Source organism: Neodiprion pinetum, chromosome 4 (genome assembly GCF_021155775.2).
Source record: "Neodiprion pinetum isolate iyNeoPine1 chromosome 4, iyNeoPine1.2, whole genome shotgun sequence".
NCBI classification, from domain to species: Eukaryota; Metazoa; Arthropoda; class Insecta; order Hymenoptera; family Diprionidae; genus Neodiprion; species Neodiprion pinetum.
Window position 1 is genome coordinate 36,183,166 of NC_060235.2, and position 22,547 is coordinate 36,205,712.

General features: G+C 37.4%; 4 protein-coding genes across 17 annotated transcripts; 2 read left to right on the top strand and 2 right to left on the bottom strand.

Moving 5' to 3' along the window:
• The first annotated feature begins 93 nt into the window (after nt 1–93).
• On the top strand, nt 94–4,360 carry LOC124217461 (pancreatic lipase-related protein 2). 5 transcript variants are annotated; one of them, XM_046623095.1, is made up of 9 exons: nt 94–123; nt 541–629; nt 750–830; nt 1,026–1,291; nt 1,409–1,883; nt 2,114–2,362; nt 2,463–2,580; nt 2,701–2,913; nt 3,081–3,849. In XM_046623095.1, exons 2-9 carry the CDS (start codon nt 542–544, stop codon nt 3,160–3,162), a joined length of 1,572 nt encoding a protein of 523 aa, XP_046479051.1. In that variant the 5' UTR covers nt 94–123; nt 541; the 3' UTR covers nt 3,163–3,849. The 5 variants fall into 5 exon arrangements, with proteins under 5 accessions (XP_046479051.1, XP_046479048.1, XP_046479050.1 ...); XM_046623092.2 differs by lacking the exon at nt 94–123 and adding an exon at nt 4,096–4,360 and having other exon boundaries at nt 132–629; nt 3,081–3,182; XM_046623094.2 differs by lacking the exon at nt 94–123 and adding an exon at nt 132–331.
• Nucleotides 3,944–10,217, bottom strand: GlyS (glycogen [starch] synthase). Of its 2 annotated transcripts, none has more exons than XM_046623090.2 (12): nt 10,070–10,217; nt 8,157–8,308; nt 7,061–7,245; nt 6,459–6,655; nt 6,152–6,344; nt 5,811–6,073; nt 5,491–5,701; nt 5,263–5,399; nt 5,029–5,161; nt 4,496–4,882; nt 4,171–4,374; nt 3,944–4,047 (listed from the first exon to the last, which is right to left on the bottom strand). In XM_046623090.2, exons 2-12 carry the CDS (start codon nt 8,293–8,295, stop codon nt 4,015–4,017), a joined length of 2,082 nt encoding a protein of 693 aa, XP_046479046.1. In that variant the 5' UTR covers nt 8,296–8,308; nt 10,070–10,217; the 3' UTR covers nt 3,944–4,014. The 2 variants fall into 2 exon arrangements, with proteins under 2 accessions (XP_046479046.1, XP_046479047.1); XM_046623091.2 differs by lacking the exon at nt 10,070–10,217 and adding an exon at nt 8,480–8,579.
• A 750-nt stretch (nt 10,218–10,967) lies between these two features.
• LOC124217457 (dynein axonemal intermediate chain 7) lies at nt 10,968–22,536 on the bottom strand. Of its 3 annotated transcripts, none has more exons than XM_046623085.2 (14): nt 22,231–22,536; nt 21,496–21,682; nt 21,275–21,415; nt 21,122–21,196; nt 20,645–20,844; nt 20,388–20,560; nt 20,021–20,293; nt 19,780–19,857; nt 13,306–13,462; nt 12,948–13,233; nt 12,768–12,863; nt 12,403–12,621; nt 12,189–12,296; nt 10,968–11,993 (listed from the first exon to the last, which is right to left on the bottom strand). In XM_046623085.2, exons 1-14 carry the CDS (start codon nt 22,314–22,316, stop codon nt 11,853–11,855), a joined length of 2,220 nt encoding a protein of 739 aa, XP_046479041.1. In that variant the 5' UTR covers nt 22,317–22,536; the 3' UTR covers nt 10,968–11,852. The 3 variants fall into 3 exon arrangements, with proteins under 3 accessions (XP_046479041.1, XP_046479039.1, XP_046479040.1); XM_046623083.2 differs by having other exon boundaries at nt 19,780–19,941; XM_046623084.1 differs by having other exon boundaries at nt 11,851–12,116; nt 19,780–19,941.
• On the top strand, nt 14,384–19,735 carry LOC124217456 (toll-like receptor 13). 7 transcript variants are annotated; one of them, XM_046623076.2, is made up of 8 exons: nt 14,387–15,003; nt 15,627–15,956; nt 16,671–17,075; nt 17,158–17,604; nt 17,773–18,041; nt 18,153–18,367; nt 18,482–18,692; nt 18,749–19,735. In XM_046623076.2, the coding sequence occupies exons 1-8, from the start codon at nt 14,838–14,840 to the stop codon at nt 19,088–19,090; spliced, it is 2,385 nt and encodes a 794-aa protein (XP_046479032.1). In that variant the 5' UTR covers nt 14,387–14,837; the 3' UTR covers nt 19,091–19,735. The 7 variants fall into 7 exon arrangements, with proteins under 7 accessions (XP_046479033.1, XP_046479036.1, XP_046479037.1 ...); XM_069135556.1 differs by having other exon boundaries at nt 14,387–14,569; nt 14,643–15,003; nt 17,158–18,041; XM_046623077.2 differs by having other exon boundaries at nt 14,384–15,003; nt 17,158–18,041; nt 18,739–18,992.
• Nucleotides 22,537–22,547: the final 11 nt, after the last annotated feature.

Below are 22,547 nucleotides of genomic sequence, written 5' to 3' on the forward strand. Positions count from 1 at the left end.
ATTGCAGACCGATGCACATTGTATCTGGTGTTATTTTTATTGACTATATATGTAGGAAGTTGGGATTTATTACACAAATGGCTTCCCAGCTGCGGCACTCAAGTGAAAGTTTGTGAGAAACATGTAAGTGAAAGTTGTACTACGACTGTGAAAAAGTGTTTGAAATTCGGTTCCTACGTCGATAATTTATAAAATTTCATTTATTAATGCATATATATCTTTAACATATATATTGATAAAAATAATTAGAACTTGAACCATCATTAGATTAAGAGTAAAAAATGGCTTGGGTTCAATGAATGCATTCACTTCCACAGAATCTTGCATATAGGTATATGAGATGTACTATTACAGTATTACCTATTAATATTCTTTGTGCCATGATGCGTGTTCTGAAAAAGCCTATTACGTGACAACTCGACCATACTCACACGTATTTTGCTTCAAATGGTCAAGAATACTGCGAATGTGTAGTGCCTTTTTTACAGCCCGTCCTACAACTTCTTGTGGCATCCTTATTATAAGTTATTTAATCTGCAGCATGGCATTAATCATACTCAACCGGATAGTTCAAATATTCGTGATAATTTTGATATTCAATGTCTTGACTGACGCGCAGTACCATCGTGGTAAGTAGGATATTAATTTTATAATAGTGAATCTGAATGGAGAATTTGTTTATATGTATAGTAAATAAAGTAATAAAATGTCCTTAGCTTGGATTAATTATGATAAATCGTGTGTTTCAGCTAAGATGATTGATAGAAGAAGACGAATGATGCAACGCCGAATAAATATTCAAACTAAGCTGAAACCCCAAGTTTGTTATGGTGTGCCTTAATATTTTTATTTTTTTATCAAACAATAAACTGTGGTATAACGTAAAATGATTGCATTACGTACTGTAGTTTAAAAATCTATGAATGAATATTATATATATACGTATGCACAAGTATCTGGTTTGTAAATATCTGTTTATCCAATGACAAAGATGATCTTTTGATACCAGTTTAACTTGTAAACAGAATTCGTTGGTTGTTTCGCTGATCCTCCATCACCATTACCTCTCAAACGGCCACCTGAACATCCTGACAAGATAAAAACTAGATTTTTGTTATATACCCGTATCAAGTCAACAGTTCCAGAAGTTCTCAGTTATGGAGATGGTTTGAACTCGATCAGTAAGTCTAGTTTTGACCAGGAAAAAAATGTTAAAGTATTGATACATGGGTACAAAGGAAGTGGCAATGACGAGGCCATTGGTCTTGGAGCGAAATCACTTTTAGAAGTGGTAAGTATGACAAGATATCAGTTAAATTCAGAATAATCTGAAAAAATAATATGAGCCTTGTTAGAATAATTCAACAAATCCAATGTCGAAATTGAATACTTACAATGAAAATTACAGGAAGATGCCAATGTCATAGTCGTAGACTGGGAACATGGTGCAGGAACATCTTACGCATTTGCAGTGGCAAACATAGAGTTAATTGGACGCCAGCTATCACTGATATTGAGAGACGCAATTAAAATGGGCACCAGTGTAAAAAATATTCACATGATTGGCTTCAGTCTTGGTGCTCATGTAGCTGGTTGTGCATCTGAGATGCTAAAAGGAAACAATTTACTTGTTGGACGTATAACGGGCTTAGATCCAGCATCACCTTTCTTCAAAAATCACCTCATAAGACAACGTTCCAAGAAATTGGATATATCGGATGCTCGATTTGTAGATATAATACATACTGATGGTTCTGAGACTCTCACTGATGGATTTGGATTGCTAAGACCAATGGGTCATGTTGATTTTTTTCCCAATGGTGGCCGAGAACAACCTGGGTGTACTGACGTAAAAAATTCTGTTATCGTTAGTCATTTGAATGGTAATCACATATTGCATAAATTCTAATAAATATTCAAAAACGGAACAGAGAGGGTAGTATTTTGGTGTCGTTCATAGTAGACATTGCACTTCTTGGAATTTTTGCATTGTTAGTATTGCAACCTGGTAACCGATACCTCACTGGTACTGCTAGCAGTTGATAATTCTAGTCGTCTTTGCATATTGCCCTCATTTTAAGTTAACCATAAAAAATTTATGTTGCATGTACAGAAGAATCCTTGGATAGAAGTGTAGCATGTAGTCATTTACGGGCTTGGAAATTTTTCGTGGAGAGTATTCAAAGTCAATTAAAAAAATGCAAGTTTGGAGCATGGCCTTGTTCTCAAGGAGCAAATGACTTCTTAAGAGGCTATTGTTTTCCACAGAAGATGTCATTCCCTCAAGAAATGGGATACAAAGCCAATTCCGCTAATCAAGGAATCTTTTATCTAGCTACAAGAGCAGATGAACCATATTGTGGTAACTATGAAGGCAGATATAACTGCTATATTATAACCAAGTGAATATTACCTAAATAATTGGTAGTACTGAGAAATCCCTAATATTTACCAATTTGCAGGTGATGTTGTGCGAGCTTCCATCACTACGGCTGCAGATGCTAACATCTATACATCGGGGATATTGTACTTGGATATTGAAGTTCAAGAAGCTTTTACATCTTTCAAAATTCGTTGCGAGTTAGTTTTTTTCTTATGTTACTAATACTCCATATAACTTAACGATATTATGAAGATTATTTATGCAGAATTGATTATCACTATACATCTTAGTATGACTAATTCATATATTTTTTGTAGTGTCAGAGAACAATCTAGGGGACAATTCATCTTTTTTAACACAGCAGCAATAGACTTTGAAACATTTACTGGGAATTTGACACAATCTATAATCCATGGTGTCATGCAATATAAGACTATAGCTGAAAACGAAAACGAAACTAGTACTAAAAGACCATTGGAAGTTATTTTGAAAGTTGACGTTGTTACCATTGAAGACAGTAGGGGAAACAGGTAAGCCAACAATAATCAAGTTTGTAATACTACGAGTAGAAAGAACAAAATGAAGTTCTCAATATAACAGGATTCCAAAAATCAAACATTCTAATTTGCTATATCTTCCTCAATTTTGGATTAAAGGAATACATGTAATTCAGTGTGTCATTCTCAATTTTGATTAGATGGGAGCACCATGGATCACATACTCTTGTCACTAGCGAAGAACCACTAAAGATCCAATTACTGTATACTACAAGTAGATAAAATAGTGGTGATTAAGTCTGGTAAGGCAATACATATGCCATATACATAAATTTGGTCTACTTCTATAGTGTCAGCGTATCATACCTATTTGAGATTTTATTTGATCATTGTATTGTATGTCCTCGACATTTAACGTCAGGAGTTTCGTATTGGAGGTAGAACTCTGCTGCGCTGAATCAAAATCATGTTTTTTTTCATATGAGTTATGTGTAGCATTGATGACAAGTTTTATTTAAAACAAATGTTACAGTTCAAATTTCATAATAGAATATTATTTTATATATTTGGACTAATTATTAATAAGTAATAATGACATTTTACCTTAACACTTGAAAGTTGCAATATACGATATTTTTATCATCAAGGCAATATACATATGCATATATTGTAAGTAAATACGTATATGTATATAGCTGAAATAAAGTTATACTTTAAGTTGCACAGTACAAAAATAATTGTAGTGCGTGAATTTTAAAAAAATACGTCACATAAATTTGTGTCATATTTCTTTTAGAAATAGAATGCAATGCAGCATCAGACTGACCAAAATTTATACACTTGTGTGGTGTGTATTTTGTAACAATACTGCCATTGAGTGGAATTTAACAATAACAGACGAACTGCTACATAAAAATGAGAGCTTTAAATAAGAACAATTGTTGATTAACGAGTAGATCTACTACAAAACATTATACCTGAAAATTAGGTATCAATTATTGAAACAGCTCATGTTGGCTCAAAACTTTTCACCATACATTGATAATATTTTTTTGAAATAAAGTTTCTCGTTTTCGTTTACGATGGTATTTCTGCTTCCTAGTTAAAACGGTGACAAGTTTTGACAGCCAGTAGTTACCTACCATTTGCTTGCCGTAACTCTTCAAGCTGCGGAATAATAAATTTTTGTTACTAATGTGAGTCAATGTTGAAAAGGTTTCAGTTCAAAGATCATCTTGTACGACAAAAAAAAAACAATATCAGTATATGTATGAAGACAAATTCACATACCTCCTTTTCGTCGTCAACTTCATCCTCTTCATCGTCAGAGCCATGAACAGATGCTGCAGGAGTTGTGTGTCGCGAAGAGGAAGGTGATGGTGGCTCACTAATCGGCCGTGGATAATTGAATCTACTAACGCCGCCCTCTCCAAGTTCACCTTCCAGTTCAGGGTAAAGGGTGCACAAAGCCTTTATTCTTGCTTGTCGATAGTACTAAATAGGAAAATAAAAGAAGACTTATATTTATTTGAAGTCTAATTATTAATCTGAAAGTTGGAGTAAGTTTCCTGAAACATTCAACCCCCCATTCCGTTGCAATAAGTATTTTACTAACAATGCCAAGATTTCTCCAATCCAAGAGGTCGCTGAGGCGTTCAGTTCGATTTCTTTGAATGATTCGCTGTCTACGATTGAGCCTTGCAAAGTCGAACATATACTGGGCTAGCTGCTGTACGCTGTTCTCTAATCCTATAAATCGTCGGTCAACCACATAGATCCCATAACTCATTGGGTCGGCTATATGTTCTTGCATAAAGCATCCAAATCCAGACAAATTTGTGGTTACACTAGGAATACCCATAACTGTACATTCGGCAGGTGTGTAGCCCCAAGGCTCGTAATATGAGGGAAATACTCCAAGATGGCATCCCCTGACAAATTCTTCATAATCCAGCCCAAACAATGGATTTGTTGACGAAAGAAATTCGGGATGAAAAACTATCTAAAAAAAGAACTAACTCAACTTAGTTCAATAGGATCAAATATGGCAGATTATTATCGTTTGAATAACTAATATGATTCATGAAACTTGCATGTTACGCAACTTTTGTGCTGGTTTACATATGACTAAGTTTTATTCACGTTTACCTTGACTCTGTCATTGACTGTGTTAAACAAATTACAACGCCGTATTGCTCCTAGGACAGGGTCGTTCCAATCATCTACAATATTATGGGTAGTAACCGGAGGTAATCCATCCCTTTGCAATGCATACAAACACCTAAGAAGATGAAATAATAAATATAACAAAATGAATATAAATAATTAAACAGTAAGACCCTAACAATTAGTGTTGAATTATTTAGTATATCAAAGATTCACCTCTTTATTTTTACTGTATCTTCTTTCTCTAAAAGATCTTGACTTTCAGGCATTCGTCCAGATAAACATAACTCGTACATTCGTTTTCCGATTTTTTGTTGTATGTCATTAATAGTGTCTCTTAAAGATTTCGTTACCTAATGGAAAAAAAAACATAAATAATTAATCGGTACCTATATATTTACGAAATTGTGTAATACGCATTATCCTGGATCCTTATTCACTTACCGCATGTCCACGTAATGACTCAACATTAAAGTTGTTGGTTCTCGCAGGGAAAATAAGAAATGCAACAACGGTAACATCAGGTCTGGATGATTTTAGGTAATGGTTTAATCGGGCTAATGCTTCAATGAATATGTCAGCTCCTTTATTTCCAAACTCGTAGCGTCCAGCAATGAAAAAGTATAAAGTCTTATCTAGGTCAAAATCATAATGGCTGAAACAGAGTATACGTTTTTTAAAAAATTGGAAATGTCAGTTATGGCAGTTTTACAGTCGGCGGCTGAGACTCAAAAGTGAAATAATATCTGTAATAATAACCTCACCCATAAAAGTGGCCTCTGACAAACTCGTGAATCTTCTCCTTACTTATTGCGTGCAAATTTTGGAACTCATGCAATGCTGAGAATTTTTTAACATTCAAACCATTCGGAGTAATAATATCTGGTTTTCTTTTGAGGAGATGCTCAGCCTCAAATCCTGTAATGTCTGATACAGTTGTGAATACATGTGCCAGATGTGCTGCAGCTCGCTCCATACAATACCTATGATATATCTGACGTTTACCAGCTTCTTCATCAACGCTGAACTGGAGCACAGAAAAAATGATATAATTCTGATATGATAATTCGTTTTTTAACAGAGTTTTACAATAGACAAGATTTACCTTGTCCATGTTATTGTAAAAATCTATTTTGCCAGCACACAGATATCTCCCCAGAAGAGTAGCATGGGTGGTGAAGACTGTAGCCACATCGACAAGTCTGGTTCTCAATGCAATCAGCCCAACTCCAGCTTGCCATTCGTGACAATGAACGACAATACGTGGTTGTACAGGTGAATATTCTTCAGCTGCTTTTCTGTTAAAGGTAATTATTATTTACAACTTAGAGTATGCTGATCGTTCTGTCTCACATTTCCAGAAATAATTATGGAAGTGTAGCAGTTAATTTTAATGCAAACTCTGACTTCACCTGAATTCAGAAATAAATTGGCAAACGAGATATCCTAAGATTACAGCATCATTAGCCTCTATGTCCAGATGAGGTATACCCAGATGACACGTATTCCACATCTCCTGTTTGTATTCGTCTAATTTCCAGGCGGCACTTCCAATATCAAATAAAACTATTTGAGGATTGCCATCAACTAGCCATGTTCCAGTAAATACCTACAAAGTAAATAAACAGAAATCACAAATTATACAAATATTTGCAAACTCATCTATATGATAAATGACTACCTTACACAGGGTGTCCACAAAAAAAAAAAAAAAAAAAAAATGGTACTTGAAATACATTCAAGTTGTTTTATATCCATCAGAATGAAAAATTAATTTCTTCCTTGATTTTTTACCTATTTTATCCTCAAACTATACATGCATGCTCGGATGTATGGTAAAATTTGAATTTTTCGTGAATTCTCTGTTCTTCCATATATTATAGGTATTTTATAAAAAAGTTCATTGATCTTTACTAAAATGCTAACTGTCTCACATTGATGAAATGTTATGGTAACGATACAATGGTACAGAATCATTAGACTGAGGGCTGTTTTGGACATCACTTGCACTTACTTTGAAACCCTGATCACGCATGACTTGCACAGCTTTGCTTAAAGGACTATGAGTTGGGAAGTTAGCCTCCTCAACCTCAGTCCTAGCACAGGCTTCCTTATATGGACCGATTAAGCAGTACTGATCCCCCATTTCCTCCGTAGATACATAAGCCTTTGATCTTATCACCGTGTATATACCGCCCACTGATAGTAAAAATTAAACATGCACATGTGTATTGCAGTTACTTTTATTTTTATACACAAAATTAACGTACTCATAAAGGATTGAGGGATATAGAAATGTGCATGTTGCATATTCGTAATTTATACCATCAATAAGCATTACTAATTAGTAATTTCTGAGCTTTCGTTTGACTACTTAAACCAAGAATTTTGAAGCAATTTGAAACATGCTCATCTCTCAGCTTTCCATGAAAGATGATATTTTCTGTCATTAAATCTCTTTTGAACATACATACCTTTGCATATCGTTATTTATTAATTGTATTTAAGTTTAGGCCTATTTTCGCGGGTGCGATATCATATTCGATCGTTGCACAAGTTTCAACAGTTCATTCCGATAAATTTAAAAGCTCGAGAATTTTTTCAGTGGTATTACTGAACAGCGATAGAAAAATATTATACCTGAAAATTATTATGCCTCTCGATTTTCCCGCTAATGCAGTTGATTGTTTACACCAGTCAATAAAAGGGGCTCCCTAGTCGATTTCGACGTTGTCGTATATTTATCCAAATATTGAAATGCACGTATCCGAAATACAATAAAAGGGCTTAACAGCCTCATTCTATACATAATTCTGAACAAAAACACTCAAATACATTTTGATTCGACGCGGAAATAACGCAATAGCACGGTTTCTACGAAATCACTGTAGTAAATCGGTAGAATCCGTGTTCTACTTTTATTTCTACTTCAAATGAGAATGTGTTGCAGTGTTTTTTGTTCAGAATTGCGTATGGAATTGGCCCTTTGTCGCGTTTGAGATACGTGTACTTCGATATTTGGAGATATATACGTCAACGTCGAAATCGAGCAAGGTAACCCCTTAAATCGGTCGCGTGACATCACGGTAAAACACGACAACGGAATATACCTTTGTTGGCTGCCTCCCAGGCAACCTCGAAGGTCCATCGGTTTTCGTGCTGTGCAGAATGGCCTCGATCCATAAAGTCGAGAAGGTCATGACCGCTGTCCACCCGATAAAACCTTCTCGAGGCTCGGTCTCGAGACATCTTGATGAAATCTCTGAAACACATTTTCCGGTTATATCTCATCGATCAATAATTAATTTACATGCAAATCATGTGTCAGGCGTTCGTCGCGTATAATTCGCGTGTCTGCGTTGACAAAGACCATCTTGCATTAATCGAACTACTCGTTAAATTGATTAAATGCGAATATGATATTCGAGCGTACTTGATAGTGAATAATTTTCCGGCGACCGGCACATTTCATCAATCCACTGGCAGTGGTAGCCGCGTCATATTCCATCTATAATGCCTCTGACGTACATTCGCAAAATTAGTTTGTATTTTTGTCAAGTATTTCGTAATCTCGTTACGGTTACGTTAACAAGTAATATATCTGTAACTAACCTATTACATTAACGGTTTGGTACAGTGATTAGACTCGAGCGATGTTATAAGCAAACCAATTGTTGAATAGATACTAATCGGCAGTAAGAGCATCCTATAAATTGGAGTAAGGTTTATACCACGCAGCTATTTCGAGCCATTATAGAAACATCAATTCAACACGAGTTCGCCAACTCTTCATTATAAGATCTGTTACACGCATTGCTCAATCGAGTTGTAGTAACGCCGCCAGCTTCGGTTACGATTATTCAATTGATTCCAAATAAGCATCTCTTACGGGGGGTCGGTTAGAGTTACGGTAGAAAATATTTTATTGTACGTACGTAATACATGACATGCAAACTATAAAACATAATATATTGCTTTTGTTGTTTCCCTAATACCAATCGTCAATCAAAAGTGTTATTGCGCTGTACAAGTACGGATAAGACCGATAATATCAAACGGGTTACCTAATTCCCTGGTAATTGAACGGTATTTAAAAAATAAAAGACAATCGTTGCTAAACTTTAGTTATTATAACCATCCCGAGGCGTTAATTATTACGTGATTCCAGACGACCTGAAACAAGAATAGGAAAATATGGTATAAATATGTTTGCATGCATGCATGCATGTATATGCATGATGCACGCGTTATCTCGATCATCCTACTACACGGGGACGACAGTTTCAGTATAATTGTATCAAATATAAATGATTATTCAATCGGGATTTAATATTAGCAGTGTACGATCCTATACGGAGCGAAACAGATGCAAATCACCGAATTTTGCCAAGTCAGTAGTTTATATATCCACTGTGCTTAACGAGCGACAACCTTGAACTAGCACTGCGTAATTTTTGGATTTCTGTCAACTTTTATAAAAAGAACGTAAAGGAGACAATCTAACCACGGTCGCCGGTTCGGCATGTAAGTATGTAAAACGTCACTCAGTTAACTGTAGAATTACGGCTATGCATAATTTTGATTTTAAATCAATGAAATGAACCGGTTCCTTGATAATAATTTTAGTATTGCGACCCGAGAGCTTTTTCCCAGCTCCACCTCGATCCCAATTTGACAATTAAGGACTTGCAATCGTAAAAATGCGACTGTCATCTCTTACAGCTGGCATTCAATTTGAGAAAAATAGTTAATCGTAAGTGTTTTATTCCAAGTAGCAAATCGTTGAAGAATGTAGGTACAGAAACCGAACGTCGGCGAATAACGTAAACACTTCATCAGAGTCAGATACACGTATATAAACAGGTATGCATTCGTGAGTTCACGTCGTAAACTGATCCTGTCACGTTTCAAGCACGGTGTGAGGTGTAACAAATTTTTCACAGACGAATAAAGTTCGGAAATCCACTTAGGTTATAACAGCTAGAGGTTGGTATTTACGGTTTTTAAATCATCACTTTATTACCTGTTTGTCGAAGATTTTATGTGAAAATTCTGAGATGTTAGGAGGCTAGCGGACGAGAAGAAGACTGTGGCTGGCAGGTTCAAATGAAGGTCACGCTCTAGCTACATTTATACTCGTTCGGGAGACGCACACTCCCACTCACTCGTGTGTTGGGTACGTATGTACTTCGGTAAAGACTTTAGTAGGAGTCTCCAGATACTACTGCCTCGGTAGTCGATAAATGCGCTGTCAGTAGCAATATGGTTTTCAATTTTGACGCCAGATGGCAGGAGCGCGCGGTAAGTTTCATTTAATTTGAATTAAGAATTCCCGATTAGTCAAGTATAATAGATTATTTTACAAACGCGATTTGACTCGATTATTGTTCCTCACAATCAGTTTTTGGTCTTTACTCCCATGAACGAAGCAATACAGTATCAATTTATGTAATTAATGTATCAATTATTTTAATTGGCTTACTTACTAAGTACGTATTGGATATAATAAGTGAAAGATAAATGAATATTTTCACCTAAAATTGAAAAATATTTTGAATGAAATTATAAATTATGAAAAAAATTCTTCCGCTAGCACCGTTTCAAATAAATACGAAATAATCTAATAATCGATTAATTTTCACCGATTCAAACGAGTCGTGTTCGATTATTTTGTCTGGCTCGATTATTCGATGCATCGATTATTTTTAGAATAAATTCATTTTTATAATTCTCACTATGTTTTATACGATTTAGCTTTACCCAATATTTCTCCAATTGGATTCCTCGCCTTCGACGCGTTTTTAAAATTGAGCTAAGAACCGTTACTTCGACAAATACAAGAGTGTAATAGAAGCAGTGAAAGGAAAATTATGAAATGTTGAGGGAAGAAAATGTATCGCGACGAAATTTCTCCAGGGCATAACACTCTTTCTTTATTGAGTGAAATTGAAAGCATTTTTTGCAAAAACAAACCCACTGAAGGATCACAAAATTCCATTTTGGGCTCTCAGTTATTACCTACTTTTCGGGTAACTCTTTTAGTTGCGTTCATTCAATTTAACAAGGATTGAAGGAGGAAAAGTTCATTGTTCCGTATTTCTGTACGCGCACCTTGATTTAATTAATGTAAAAATAAATTGTTACTCGGAATAAGTCTGAATTGTTAGTATCAGATCGCAAATTTATGATATTCTTATTAACTCCAATTCTTATTTCTGTTCCAACAAGGTCCGATATTATTTATGTATCGTTATAAGTGTATTATCACTATTTCAAGTTTCAGAGGTGCTTCAGTTAACACGTGTAACGATAAACTGCTGAAATTACAGCACAATGTATGTACCTGATAACTGTACACGTCAATAAATTAAGTAACGACATATATATTTTTATTTGTCGAAAACGTATGATAAATATTTTAGTATATAATACTAGCATATTACAATCTGTAATACATATAATTTCATAACAGTGCATAATAAAACACTTTTAAAACTACTTCACTTATGTCCAAGATTAGAGTAACATTTGTTATGATATGTCAATAAATTGAACTCCCTGACTGATTGTGTGAGATTTCAGTGACTAGAATATAATTTAACTTCATATTAAAAGTTTATAACAATGAAAAATAGATATTCTTTATTTTTTCAGGCTACGTATGCTTTTAACTAGTATTTATAGAAACCTTGGAATAACAAGAGTATCGAGTTTCGTTTCTGTAGGAAACCGTTATCCGTAGATTATCATTTCTACATTGTTATACTCACCGTAAAATCGCAAAGTAGAAGTTATGAAAAAACGTATCATGACGACATACTGATAACACTTGTTCTCTGGAGAAGCTGAGTTACAATCGTCGCAAGCTTGAACGATACGCTTTTCATCAGCATTCGACTTTTTATCCCAGCGTTATGCATCGCCATATGATACAAATCTGCGTGAAACTGCGATGCAGGAACCACCGGTAACGAGGAGTAGAGTTAATTTACTTTCTCAAAACATTCGTCCGTTTACCGACGATGAGTCCATATGATACAATGTACTAAATTCGCTCGTGCGGGAACGACCTACTTTGCGTACTCGTATCGTAATGTACTATTACCTCAATATTCTTTAAGTGTACAATTATGGCCGCTCACCTGATTTTCCTGGTCTGGTAAACGTTTGTTACTAAATTCCGGACTGACCTCCGTGCAGTCGACCAAACATGTTTCAAGTGGAGAAACCAAGAGAGTCGAATTCGATTGCTAAGCGTGGGCAAGAACAGGATTTAAGCCATAACTCTGGTACTTTTCGCATTTCATTACAGAAAGGATAGGGGGTAAATTTATTTGAAAATGCGTAATCGTTTACCTGCGCGACACAACCGTGAATCTCTTTGAACTGAATGACAATTTCCCGTGGGGTGCAGCCAGCATTCCATCTGGACCATCCAAATAGGTATGCGGTGCAGAGTAGACCCATGCAGGATTGCAGGTGTTTTTCAACAACCGGATGTTTTCCAGAGAGCCCCTTCATGTAGCTCCTAGCGTCCTGATCGGGAAAAAGATCGCATCCGCCTGCTCGCATTTTCTACAAAGTGCCTTTGACGTATACTAGGCAGGTTTTCGTCTATCGATCAATTATCGATATTGTGAAAAGTCTTTAGTTTAGAGAGAGTAGGTGCCAGAAAAACGGTCCCTCCTCGTCGTAACTTAATCCTTGTATTGCGTCAATACCTGTATTAGAAAATGCAGCTTCATATATTCACCGACGATTTCCTGGAGTGCGGAACTCGTTCCACCAACCAACGAACGCAGGCATACCAAATCTTCCTGAAAGTGTTACAATTGATTATAACCGAGTTTTGTTTTATCCCGGGGAATATAACGAAAATAATGATTCTCCAGTTGCCTCACTCTGACAATGAACTCCACTTGAACGATTGCTGCTGTTATCGACAAGATCACGCCGCCGCCGTTTTCCTTCCCGGACTCTGGTTTCATTTCCCAACTTTGAAAGGGTAGATTAATGTATCTGTAGCCGGCGAGGCCGTGAACACCCAGCCGTCCAGTTCTGAAAGTAATTATCTGCTGTTCCTCGTTATATTTAATATCATGGACGTCTTTGGTCGACCAGATTTTTCTCTCCGGCAGCCAGTGAGCTACCAAAGGTGGTTCAAACCAGAGCACCGTATCCGGAATCCTACAAAAATTATAAGAGATGGACGTCGCTGTTACACGTTACTTTCAAGAAATGTAAAAATTAGTTACTGACTTTAGAGTGACCAGCGCCAGAGCTTCCATGGCTTCTTCCAAGGCCTTCATTTCTGCCTCGATCACTTCCGGTGGTCTTTCAGCATCTTGAGCAGCCGGCGGTGGCGGGTCGTAAGGTTTCATAAACGGAACGTATTTCAATTCTTTGGGAATCTGTACTAAAAATGGGTTGCAAAGGTGTAAGGTTAAGATTTATGTTGCGGAAATGTTATTCCTTACGTCATATTATACTTTGAGTAGATATAAGAAAAACGAGTTGTTAATATGGCTGATCCTGACGAGCCATCCTACAAACAACCCGCTCTGATGCGTTTCGAGCTGAGAAAACATTATTACATAAATGATCGTTTTTTCTTCAAATTTCATTATTGAAATAACTCAAAAGCTCTTAAATCGATTAGATTAATATCTAATCAGTCGTCAGTTCAGACGAGAATTGAGACAAACCGCGTCGATTGAGACCAAAATCACTAAAATTCGTACATTCCTTCTCCGTGTACCATCATTTGATTTTCGTTTTTTTCTTTTTTTTATATTTTGTTATTCGAATAATTCTAAAACTACTAGATCAATCATATCCAAAATTTATTCAGTTTTAAGTTAAAGAAACGCCACGTTGAGTGAGACCAAAATCATTAAAATCCGTTCATGCATTGCCGAGGTATCTTTCGATAGAAAATTGTTTACACACGCTAATTGTCGACTGAAATAGTCGTTAGTGATTTCCTAGATCTCAAAACGTCGAGAACCTCGTCAAAAAAATTCAACTTTTCCTTTCTAGTGGACCGATTATAACATAACTTCTCTTATTCTCTGTTTTCTCTGAAAATAAAGGAGAGGGATATTAACAAATGATGATAATAATTTTGAAAATAGTATTGTCGATCATTTTAAAAATGCGACCGAATTAGGAAATCGTATCGCGTACGGTTTGCCAATCTTCTGTATTCTCAACCGTATCGATAAGCTAGCAAATAATGAAGGTTATTGACGAACACTATCAGCTGAGTAGATAAAATTCTAAGCTTCGTGATTGTAGCAGCCTGCACGTCAGATGTGGCTTATTCATTATCACCCCACTCTTTTCTTGTCGTGGAAAATTCAACAATTGAATGATATAATTCGGAATGGCAGTAAGTTCAACGACACGTGAATTGAATGGGACGCAATAATCGATTTAAAAAAAGTAGATTTATTCCTGAAAAAAAATTCAAAATTGGTACCTTGTCACGCGTTTTTTTTCAACTATTGAGTGTTTTCGCCCCGTAAGTCTAATTGGGGTTATAATTTTCACGCGTACGAGTAAGAAAATCTATCAGAGAAATAATATCTTATTAGAATATAAACAGAGTACGGGCTTCAAATTCTGACGTGCGAAAATTGAAAATGAAGTGAATCCTTATTGCGGTATTACGGAGGAAACGATAAACAAAGTCGCTCAACACGAGCCCGGATGATTTAATTCAAAGGAACCTAATGACGTGCACAAAAATGTGAACTACGCAAAGCTTTACGTGATTCCTGCCAATTAAAATGGCAAAGTTCATTCTTTTTACTGGAATTGTGGTTTTACTGTCCATTACGAAAACGAGTAAGACACTGAGCTGCGATGTCGTCGGAACGCCGACAGGATTCAGAAATAAATATAACCGTCACAACACTCATGCATTTAGCAACGAGGGATTTGTTCAGATAAAAGGTAGGCCGGCACATTTTCTAACTCCGCTAACTTTGCCCAAGTGTGCTGAAAAAATTGCGCGTAATACGTCCTATATTCTCATTTCAAAAATCAAGTCTTCGAGATAAAATTAACTGAATTGTTTGTTTTTTTTTTTTTTTGCTCTGAATAATTTTTTCTCTCTCTTTTACTTTGTTTCGTAACACTTGTACATCACAATTACGTCGCCAAACATAATACCAGCTGATATCAGTTCTCCGTCAACGCCGCCACTTCAAACAAAGATAAATGAAGTAAAAAATTCGTGGAAATTATCAGTGTTATATTAATTATTTCCGGTCACCCATAATTGATTGTAAGATTACGGAATTTGGCTTATATCTCCAGCACCTCTGTACTTTAATACTTCCTACGTGGATTATTTGTAACGATTTGCACAAATGACAGATAGACATCGCTTTTTTTTCACGGATCAAGATTTCTTTTTCCGAACAAGATCATACGTATCACATCACTGTTATTGTCTGCGATGTGAGACAAAGTATCGATCCAAGCAATGAGTTGGTGAAATTACAAGCTACAATAATAACATACTTGTCTGACTTATGTGTTGGCTCAATGTTTGAACGCTTTTCTGGTTTCAGTTCCAGGAAAATCTTATCTTTTAACGGGCAGTCGATTGCTGGATGACGAATCTTACGGCAGATCAGATGAACAGGTGACGACATCAACGGCAATTATAGTCCAGATGAACAAGACTTTGGAAAATTCTGAGGAATATGAGGAGCCCCTTAAATACTGGAGAGAAGAAATAGATTCCGACGACGATCTCTGTTCGGTATCAGACTTGACGGTATTGAGCTTGGAGTCACTGCAGTTGTTCAATTTGACCTCGCAAACTTTTGGATGGTTGTCAAATGGTAGTCTGACATGGTTGAATATGCGGTATACGGATGTAGGATTGGTAGCCAATGGTAGGTACAGTGGTACTAACAAGGAAAGTACTTGTTGTATACCCAACAGATTTTCTTGATTCTATGATATGTTGTAGTACATAAAAAACATCAGACACGGATTTTTTTTACCTGCTAATCAGCCGTTTAAAGCGTAAAAACCACCCCTAAAGTTTATCCTCAAATCATTTTTTTTAGGATTTCTCGACAATGACGTAAAGTTTGTTGATGAAACCAATTGGACGTTATTCAATCTCAGAAGTTGCATCTTAATTTGTCTTTTGAGGATCAGCTTGCGGAGTGGTTTTTGCGCCTGAAACGGCCGAATTTGGTACGTAAAAAAATACGTGTCTAATGTTTTTGGTGTTCTACAACACATCGCAGATTGAAGAAAATCGGGGTGGGGTCGAAGTTCCGAATCGTAAAAGCTTCGAAAGTCCAAATCCTCGGAATTACAAATTTTCGAATCTACGTAATTCCGGAAGAGCGAGTTATGAGATACAAAGTTACGAAATAACAAAGCACCGAAGAACCAAAGTTGCGAATAAGAATTGCTCAGAATAGCAAACCCCCGACGGTTCCAAACTTCTGCAAACTGGTTTCCTCTGGACTTTCGGAGCTTTTACGATTCGGAACTTCGACCCCACCCTAAAAAACACTTCAGGTTCAACTCAGGTACTTTTCTTGTAAGAACACAGTTGTAGGTAAATTATTTCCTCTTTTTCATGAACTCAGATACCTTGGTACCGGTGCAAAATACTCTGAGGGTCTTGGACATGGCTAATGCCTCCATATCGGTCGAAGATCTCTCGAACTTGATGCAGGGTCTGACGATCAGTGCGGATAGCACCGAAAGGGGTTCTTATTTGAAAATCCTGAGTTTCGCCAGTCTCGGTCTGACCACTGTTCCTCGAGAAGCCCTAAGGCCTGTCCAATATTCCCTAAAGTTGTTGTCTCTTTTCGGCAATGACTTCAGCACGTTTCGTAATAATTCGGCACAAGAAACGGAGGAAACGGAGATAGATAGCACAACCGAATCGTATACACGGGAAAATAACGAGGAGGATGACTCCGACTATTCATTGGAATCCGAAAGAAGTTACGTCTACGATCTACTTGCAAATTCCAATATATCCACTGGTGAGTACCAAATTCGCATGGCGTATGAAGTTTCGATTATGAATCATTTCGCGGCTGTTAACTAACGTATCTCCTTGTTCAGGATCAACTTGGGCCGACTTTCCGCCAATGCCATTTTTGGTCGAATTGGACCTACGGCATTGCCGTATAAATTCAATTGAAGAGGGCTCGTTCACGAATTTGGCAAATTTGAAACGGCTTCGTATTTCCAATAATAATATTTTTACCTTGTCGAATCATGCGTTCGCGGGGCTGATGAATTTGGCAGTTTTAGACCTGACATTTAACAGACGTGTTCCGCAACCGTACCAGAATATGGGAATGAGACTGCAACGCAATGCCTTCACCGGCCTTTATTCCTTAACAACGTTGAACTTGAGTCACACCCCGATTCATTGTGGAACGTCTCATTTGTTGAACAGATTGCCATCTTCGTTGGTCAGTTTGGATCTTCATAAAACCAGTCTGTGCAGCTTGGATGATGGAGTTTTTGAAAAGTTAAATATTTTGCAAAGTTTAGACCTATCGGGTAATTTCGGACTTGGTTCTGACTTAAGCACAGAAACGTTCAAGGGGCTAGATACACTTCAAGAGCTCTTCATGAATAGAATAGGCCTTGAAAACCTTGAAGCATTGCAAGAACTCTCTTTACTAAGGTTTCTGCATGTGGAACGCAACAATATAGATACCTTTTCAGGTGTGTTGGAAAATTTCCCGCTCTTAGAGCATTTAAATATTGCTTCGAACTACATAAGGTCTTGGAGTGACGGGAGGGAATTCGCGGAGAACCCAAAATTGCAGGGTGTTTACTTGCATTCCAATGTCCTCAGCTTGATGACGGATGACATGCTAGAAGACTTTAAATCATTGACCTACTTAACGTTGGCAAATAATAGTTTCATTTGCAATTGCCAGCTGAAAAACTTTATGGAATCCATCAGGACTGGCAGTCATAATTCCAGCCAGGTATGAGGTGGACGATTAAAATAGTAAACAAATCCGGTTTAATCCTCCTACGAAATTCTCACGATATTACAACAAACTACCCAGCGTTAATCTCTCTTCTCTTCTTGCCAGAATTTTTCAATACTGATAGATTATCAGTCAAGCGGTAGAACGCATACTTGTACAGATGTATCGTTGAAACGATACATCAGGTTTGAGGATACAAGTGATTACTGCCAGGAAGAATTGGCGCAACTCTGGCTGAGCGCACTGCAGCATGTTCTCTACATTTTGATACTGGTCTTTAGTTGCTCTTTTGGCGTCGGAGGGTTAATATACTGGAAATGGTACGATTCATTGCTTGGGTAACAGTAAGAGTGAGGTAAAAGCGGGTCAACTACAATGCCTAGTTTTTATCGAGAAACTGGATATTATACAATTACAGACTTGCCGTTTCTCAGGTGGTACATCAAATACGTTGCAGTTCAGATAAAAAACGCGACGCTGCTGAGTATGATCAATGCGGAGAACTGCGAGGACAGAATTTACATCTACGATATATTCGTCAGCTACTCGGACGAGAACAGAAATTGGGTTATCGAGGAATTAATTCCAAACATCGAAGGTCCGGAGGCGAATTTGAGCATTTGTTTTCACGAAAGGGACTTTCACGTAAGTTTGATTAGAATTATTCTGTCATTCCTTTTTGTAACTCTAGTACTTTGCAGGTGGGCGTGAGCATTTTGGAAAATATAATCATGGGGATGGATCAGAGCAGAACAATCCTTCTGATAATCAGCGGATTTTTCATAAAGTCACAGTGGTGCCAGTTTGAAATGCACTTGGCGCAACACCGGCTATTAGAGACTTGTCGGGAGGAACTAGTCCTGGTTCTCCTTGAAGAAATTCCGAGAAGGCATCGACCAAAGATCTTACATTATCTAATGATGGTAAAGACGTACATCGTTTGGCCCAAGGACAGCAGAGATGGAAACGTGAGGAAGTTATTTTGGAAGCGTTTAAGAAGGGCAATAACTGCCAATAAGTCGGTGCAAAGTTCAATCGCGTAGCGATGAATACCGGGGGATACGAAAACAATCGTCGTTGTTAACCATCGCGAGATCAAAAGACGTTTTCTGATCTCTAACGCGTGTGAGACGTCGAACGAAGCTGATCATTGTAAAATTGACTGAATGTAGTAGCAAGACAAGTATGATCACAAACACTGTTGATCGTATCAAAACCACCGACAATAATATTATTCTTTATAAGTTTACAACTCTCGTTCTCTCGAGTGAATCATCGGGAAGACGATGTGTTTTTTTTTCTCATCTTACCCCGTATTGACTTCTGAATGGACGGAAACTTACTAGTCAGAATCGACAGGTTTTTATGTTGAAATGTTATGCACAAGAAATTCAGTTTGCGGTATGCAGACACGTCATTAAGGCTGTACAAGGATGTAGGTCGAAATCATGCTAGGTCAATAAAAATAATCAAAATTGTTGTCACTTTCACTCTATAAACTGCACCCGTGTAAAATTTGAATAGCGATTGTTTGAACCATACCGGAGTTATTTTACTTTTAATTTTACGTGTTCTTACATTGAGCCTGACAGTTTCCCATGAGAATCAATGTAAAACTGCACGCCTGCACGTCCTTAAATGTACACGAATAAAAGAGCAAGTGAAAAAAAAGAAAACCTCAGTGCGAAGTATGGTGAACGCCACGACTATACCACAATGTGCACGTACTCACACGCGGTGATTAGAATATCTCTTCGCATATCTTTGGGCTGAGCCGGTTGATAGACCAAGTCGACGTGAATTGCGCCACCTAGAATAGCGTACTTTCTTAAATTGAGTTCCGTCTTCTCGCACCTGGTAAATAGCAGCCTCCTTATTTCCTTTCTCACTTCACCTGCACGTTGGAGAACGAAAATCGTTTGTGAAAAAAGTTCACTTTGGATGAGGAAAAGAGCGAGAAATGCAACGGTCACCTTCATTCGCCAGTATTATCTCATCCGGTGTTGGCAAGTAAGGCAACGGTTCCGGTTCTGGTTCTGGTTCCGGTTCGTTCTTCTTACCGCGGCCGTACTGCCCGGCTTGACTTTTTGCTTTTTTTTGTTCCGCCTGCGACGCCGTCGGTGGTGGATTCGCCAGTTTTTCCGCCATCAGCCGCTTTTCTTCAAGACGCAACCGGCGACCTTCGGCCTGCTCCTCTCTTATCTTTGCCTTCGTTTCGTGTTCGATTTGACAGTAATTTAGCAGATCTGTTCGGTCAACCAAAACCAGATGATTCATAAGTATTTCGGATTGATCACCTCTCGTGGCCAACGAGAAAGTGGAATACAGTTAAGTACGAACCTAGCGTTCCTAGATACTTTTCTGGCAATTCCGGTTCATTGAATGATGCAGTTTGATCGGAATAGTGGTCATATTTAACCCACATTCCACGAATTGCCATGCAATAACAATCAACGTCCATGGGCATTTTTATAGTTAAATTGATTTCGTCAAAAACAACTTCGACCGGTTTTCTGTGAAAGAAAAAAAAAAAAATGTCAACTTGCCAACATGTATAACATGTATGCCTGACATTGCCGAGGGAATACATCGTATACCTGTCTCTTTCTGTCACTTGCTTGATGCTGATTGGCAGTTTTATCAGGGCCCACAAGCAGCAAATCAACTGCTTTGATTTTTTCACGAATCTTGCATTTCGCAAATCTTCCCTGATCATTCCCTGTTCTATACGACGCAAAAGACGATAGGTCGCCAAGTCTAGCCACATTTGTAGCTTGTCTCTAAACTGCTGCCGGATCTAGCGGATGAACGAAGTTGTAATGAATGTGTGGGCGACTCGAACGGTTGAAACACTGCATCCAGATTACGTGGAGAGAAAGCGTCTGATTGAAACCATATAGTCTTCGGATTGTTTTTTGTTTCTTTTTTTTTTTTTCACCAAGTGATGCAATTAAAATTGCAGATGGTTCTACAATGGGAAATAAATTTGTGATATTTAAAATCCGAGACTGTATATCTGTTTTCTCCACTGTTTCAAACGCTTTCTTTCTTGATAAATAAAACTTAAAATTTACCGATATACACTCGTCGATGTATTCTCGAGGGTTCATAACGGAATAGTGTATGATACTCTCGAGCTTGTTCAAAAGCTGTAACAAAGATATGCAAATAAACGGATCGTTCAGGAGGCATCAAGAGTCATGGCGTTGCCTTGTGTTTAAACTTACGTAAATGACTTCCTCCGATTTTTTAGCCACAGTTTCAACGTTCGCTGTGTAATCATCGAGACTCCAAAGGAACAAGTAAGTGTTGAGATCCGAAACGATCCCAGGATCAGGAAGCCCGTCGCATCTCATATATTGATCCCACTGAAATCAATAGGTCGGAGTTCGGAATTCTCAAGAATATTTTTTCATTCCTAATTTGAGTATTTGGGGTTTTTACTCACAGAGTCGACATCTTTGTTACTCAGCTGGTAGTCCATGAAAGCTCTGTTGTTATCGTAGAGAACGTACCAAGTGACTTGAAGCTGTTCTTTTCTTAGCTTCATCGCCTCCGCCTCTTCTTTTACCTTTCTTACGGAATTCAGCTTTTCCTGACGAATCTCTTCGTAAAGTTCTCGGATTAGCTTGTATCTGATCGATGTCAGGAAAAAGAAGAGTAATTATCGACTAACCAAACACGTTATACTTTACGTGTGCATGTTCAAAGTATACTGTATCATATAAGGTACTCTATTCTGCGTTTGACGCGAACCTGAGGTCAGGTGAAGATAAATATAATTTTTTATTTTATTATTTTGCAAATTTTCACGGTCACGCTAACAACGAGTTATTTGCAACGCATGAATGCCATCTACGTCAAGTTGAACTATATTTTCCTTCCTTTCTAATATTCCGTCACATTCGAACGATTAAATTCGTTAAATGTTCGCAGACCGTTGTTCATAATGTTTTTTTTTTTTTTTTTTTAATGATGGAGGAACAATTTATATTTATTCACATTAATATGCTCCACCGCCATTTGTCTGTTGTCATTATTCGAGAGGCGTGTGAAGTGAGACATAAAAAATATTCGAAAAAATACGAAAAAAATTTTCTGATATTTAAGCCTATCCACAACAAGAACATTCGGTGATAAATAGTTCACACGTATGGGCGTATTTTCAAATAATTAACCATACCGTTCTTCCTCCCGTTTGGCTTTTTCTCTATCGGTATCTATGTAGTTAGTGATGAAAGTAATCGAGGTCAGAAGATCGTTTTCCATTTTGATTATCTTGTATACTTCGCTTTGCACCGCGATTTGATTCAAACTTTTCAATCCATAGTTGGATGTACGTTTTTAAACCGTCTTTTAAACGTCTCGAATAACGTATCTATTCGATAATATACGGACGGATATGCAATCGTATTGTTTAAACGAAACAGTGCAGTCTCGTGGCTTGCATTCGAGGCAACTCTAGTACGATAAAGAACCTTGCACAAGCGTGAGCTCAAA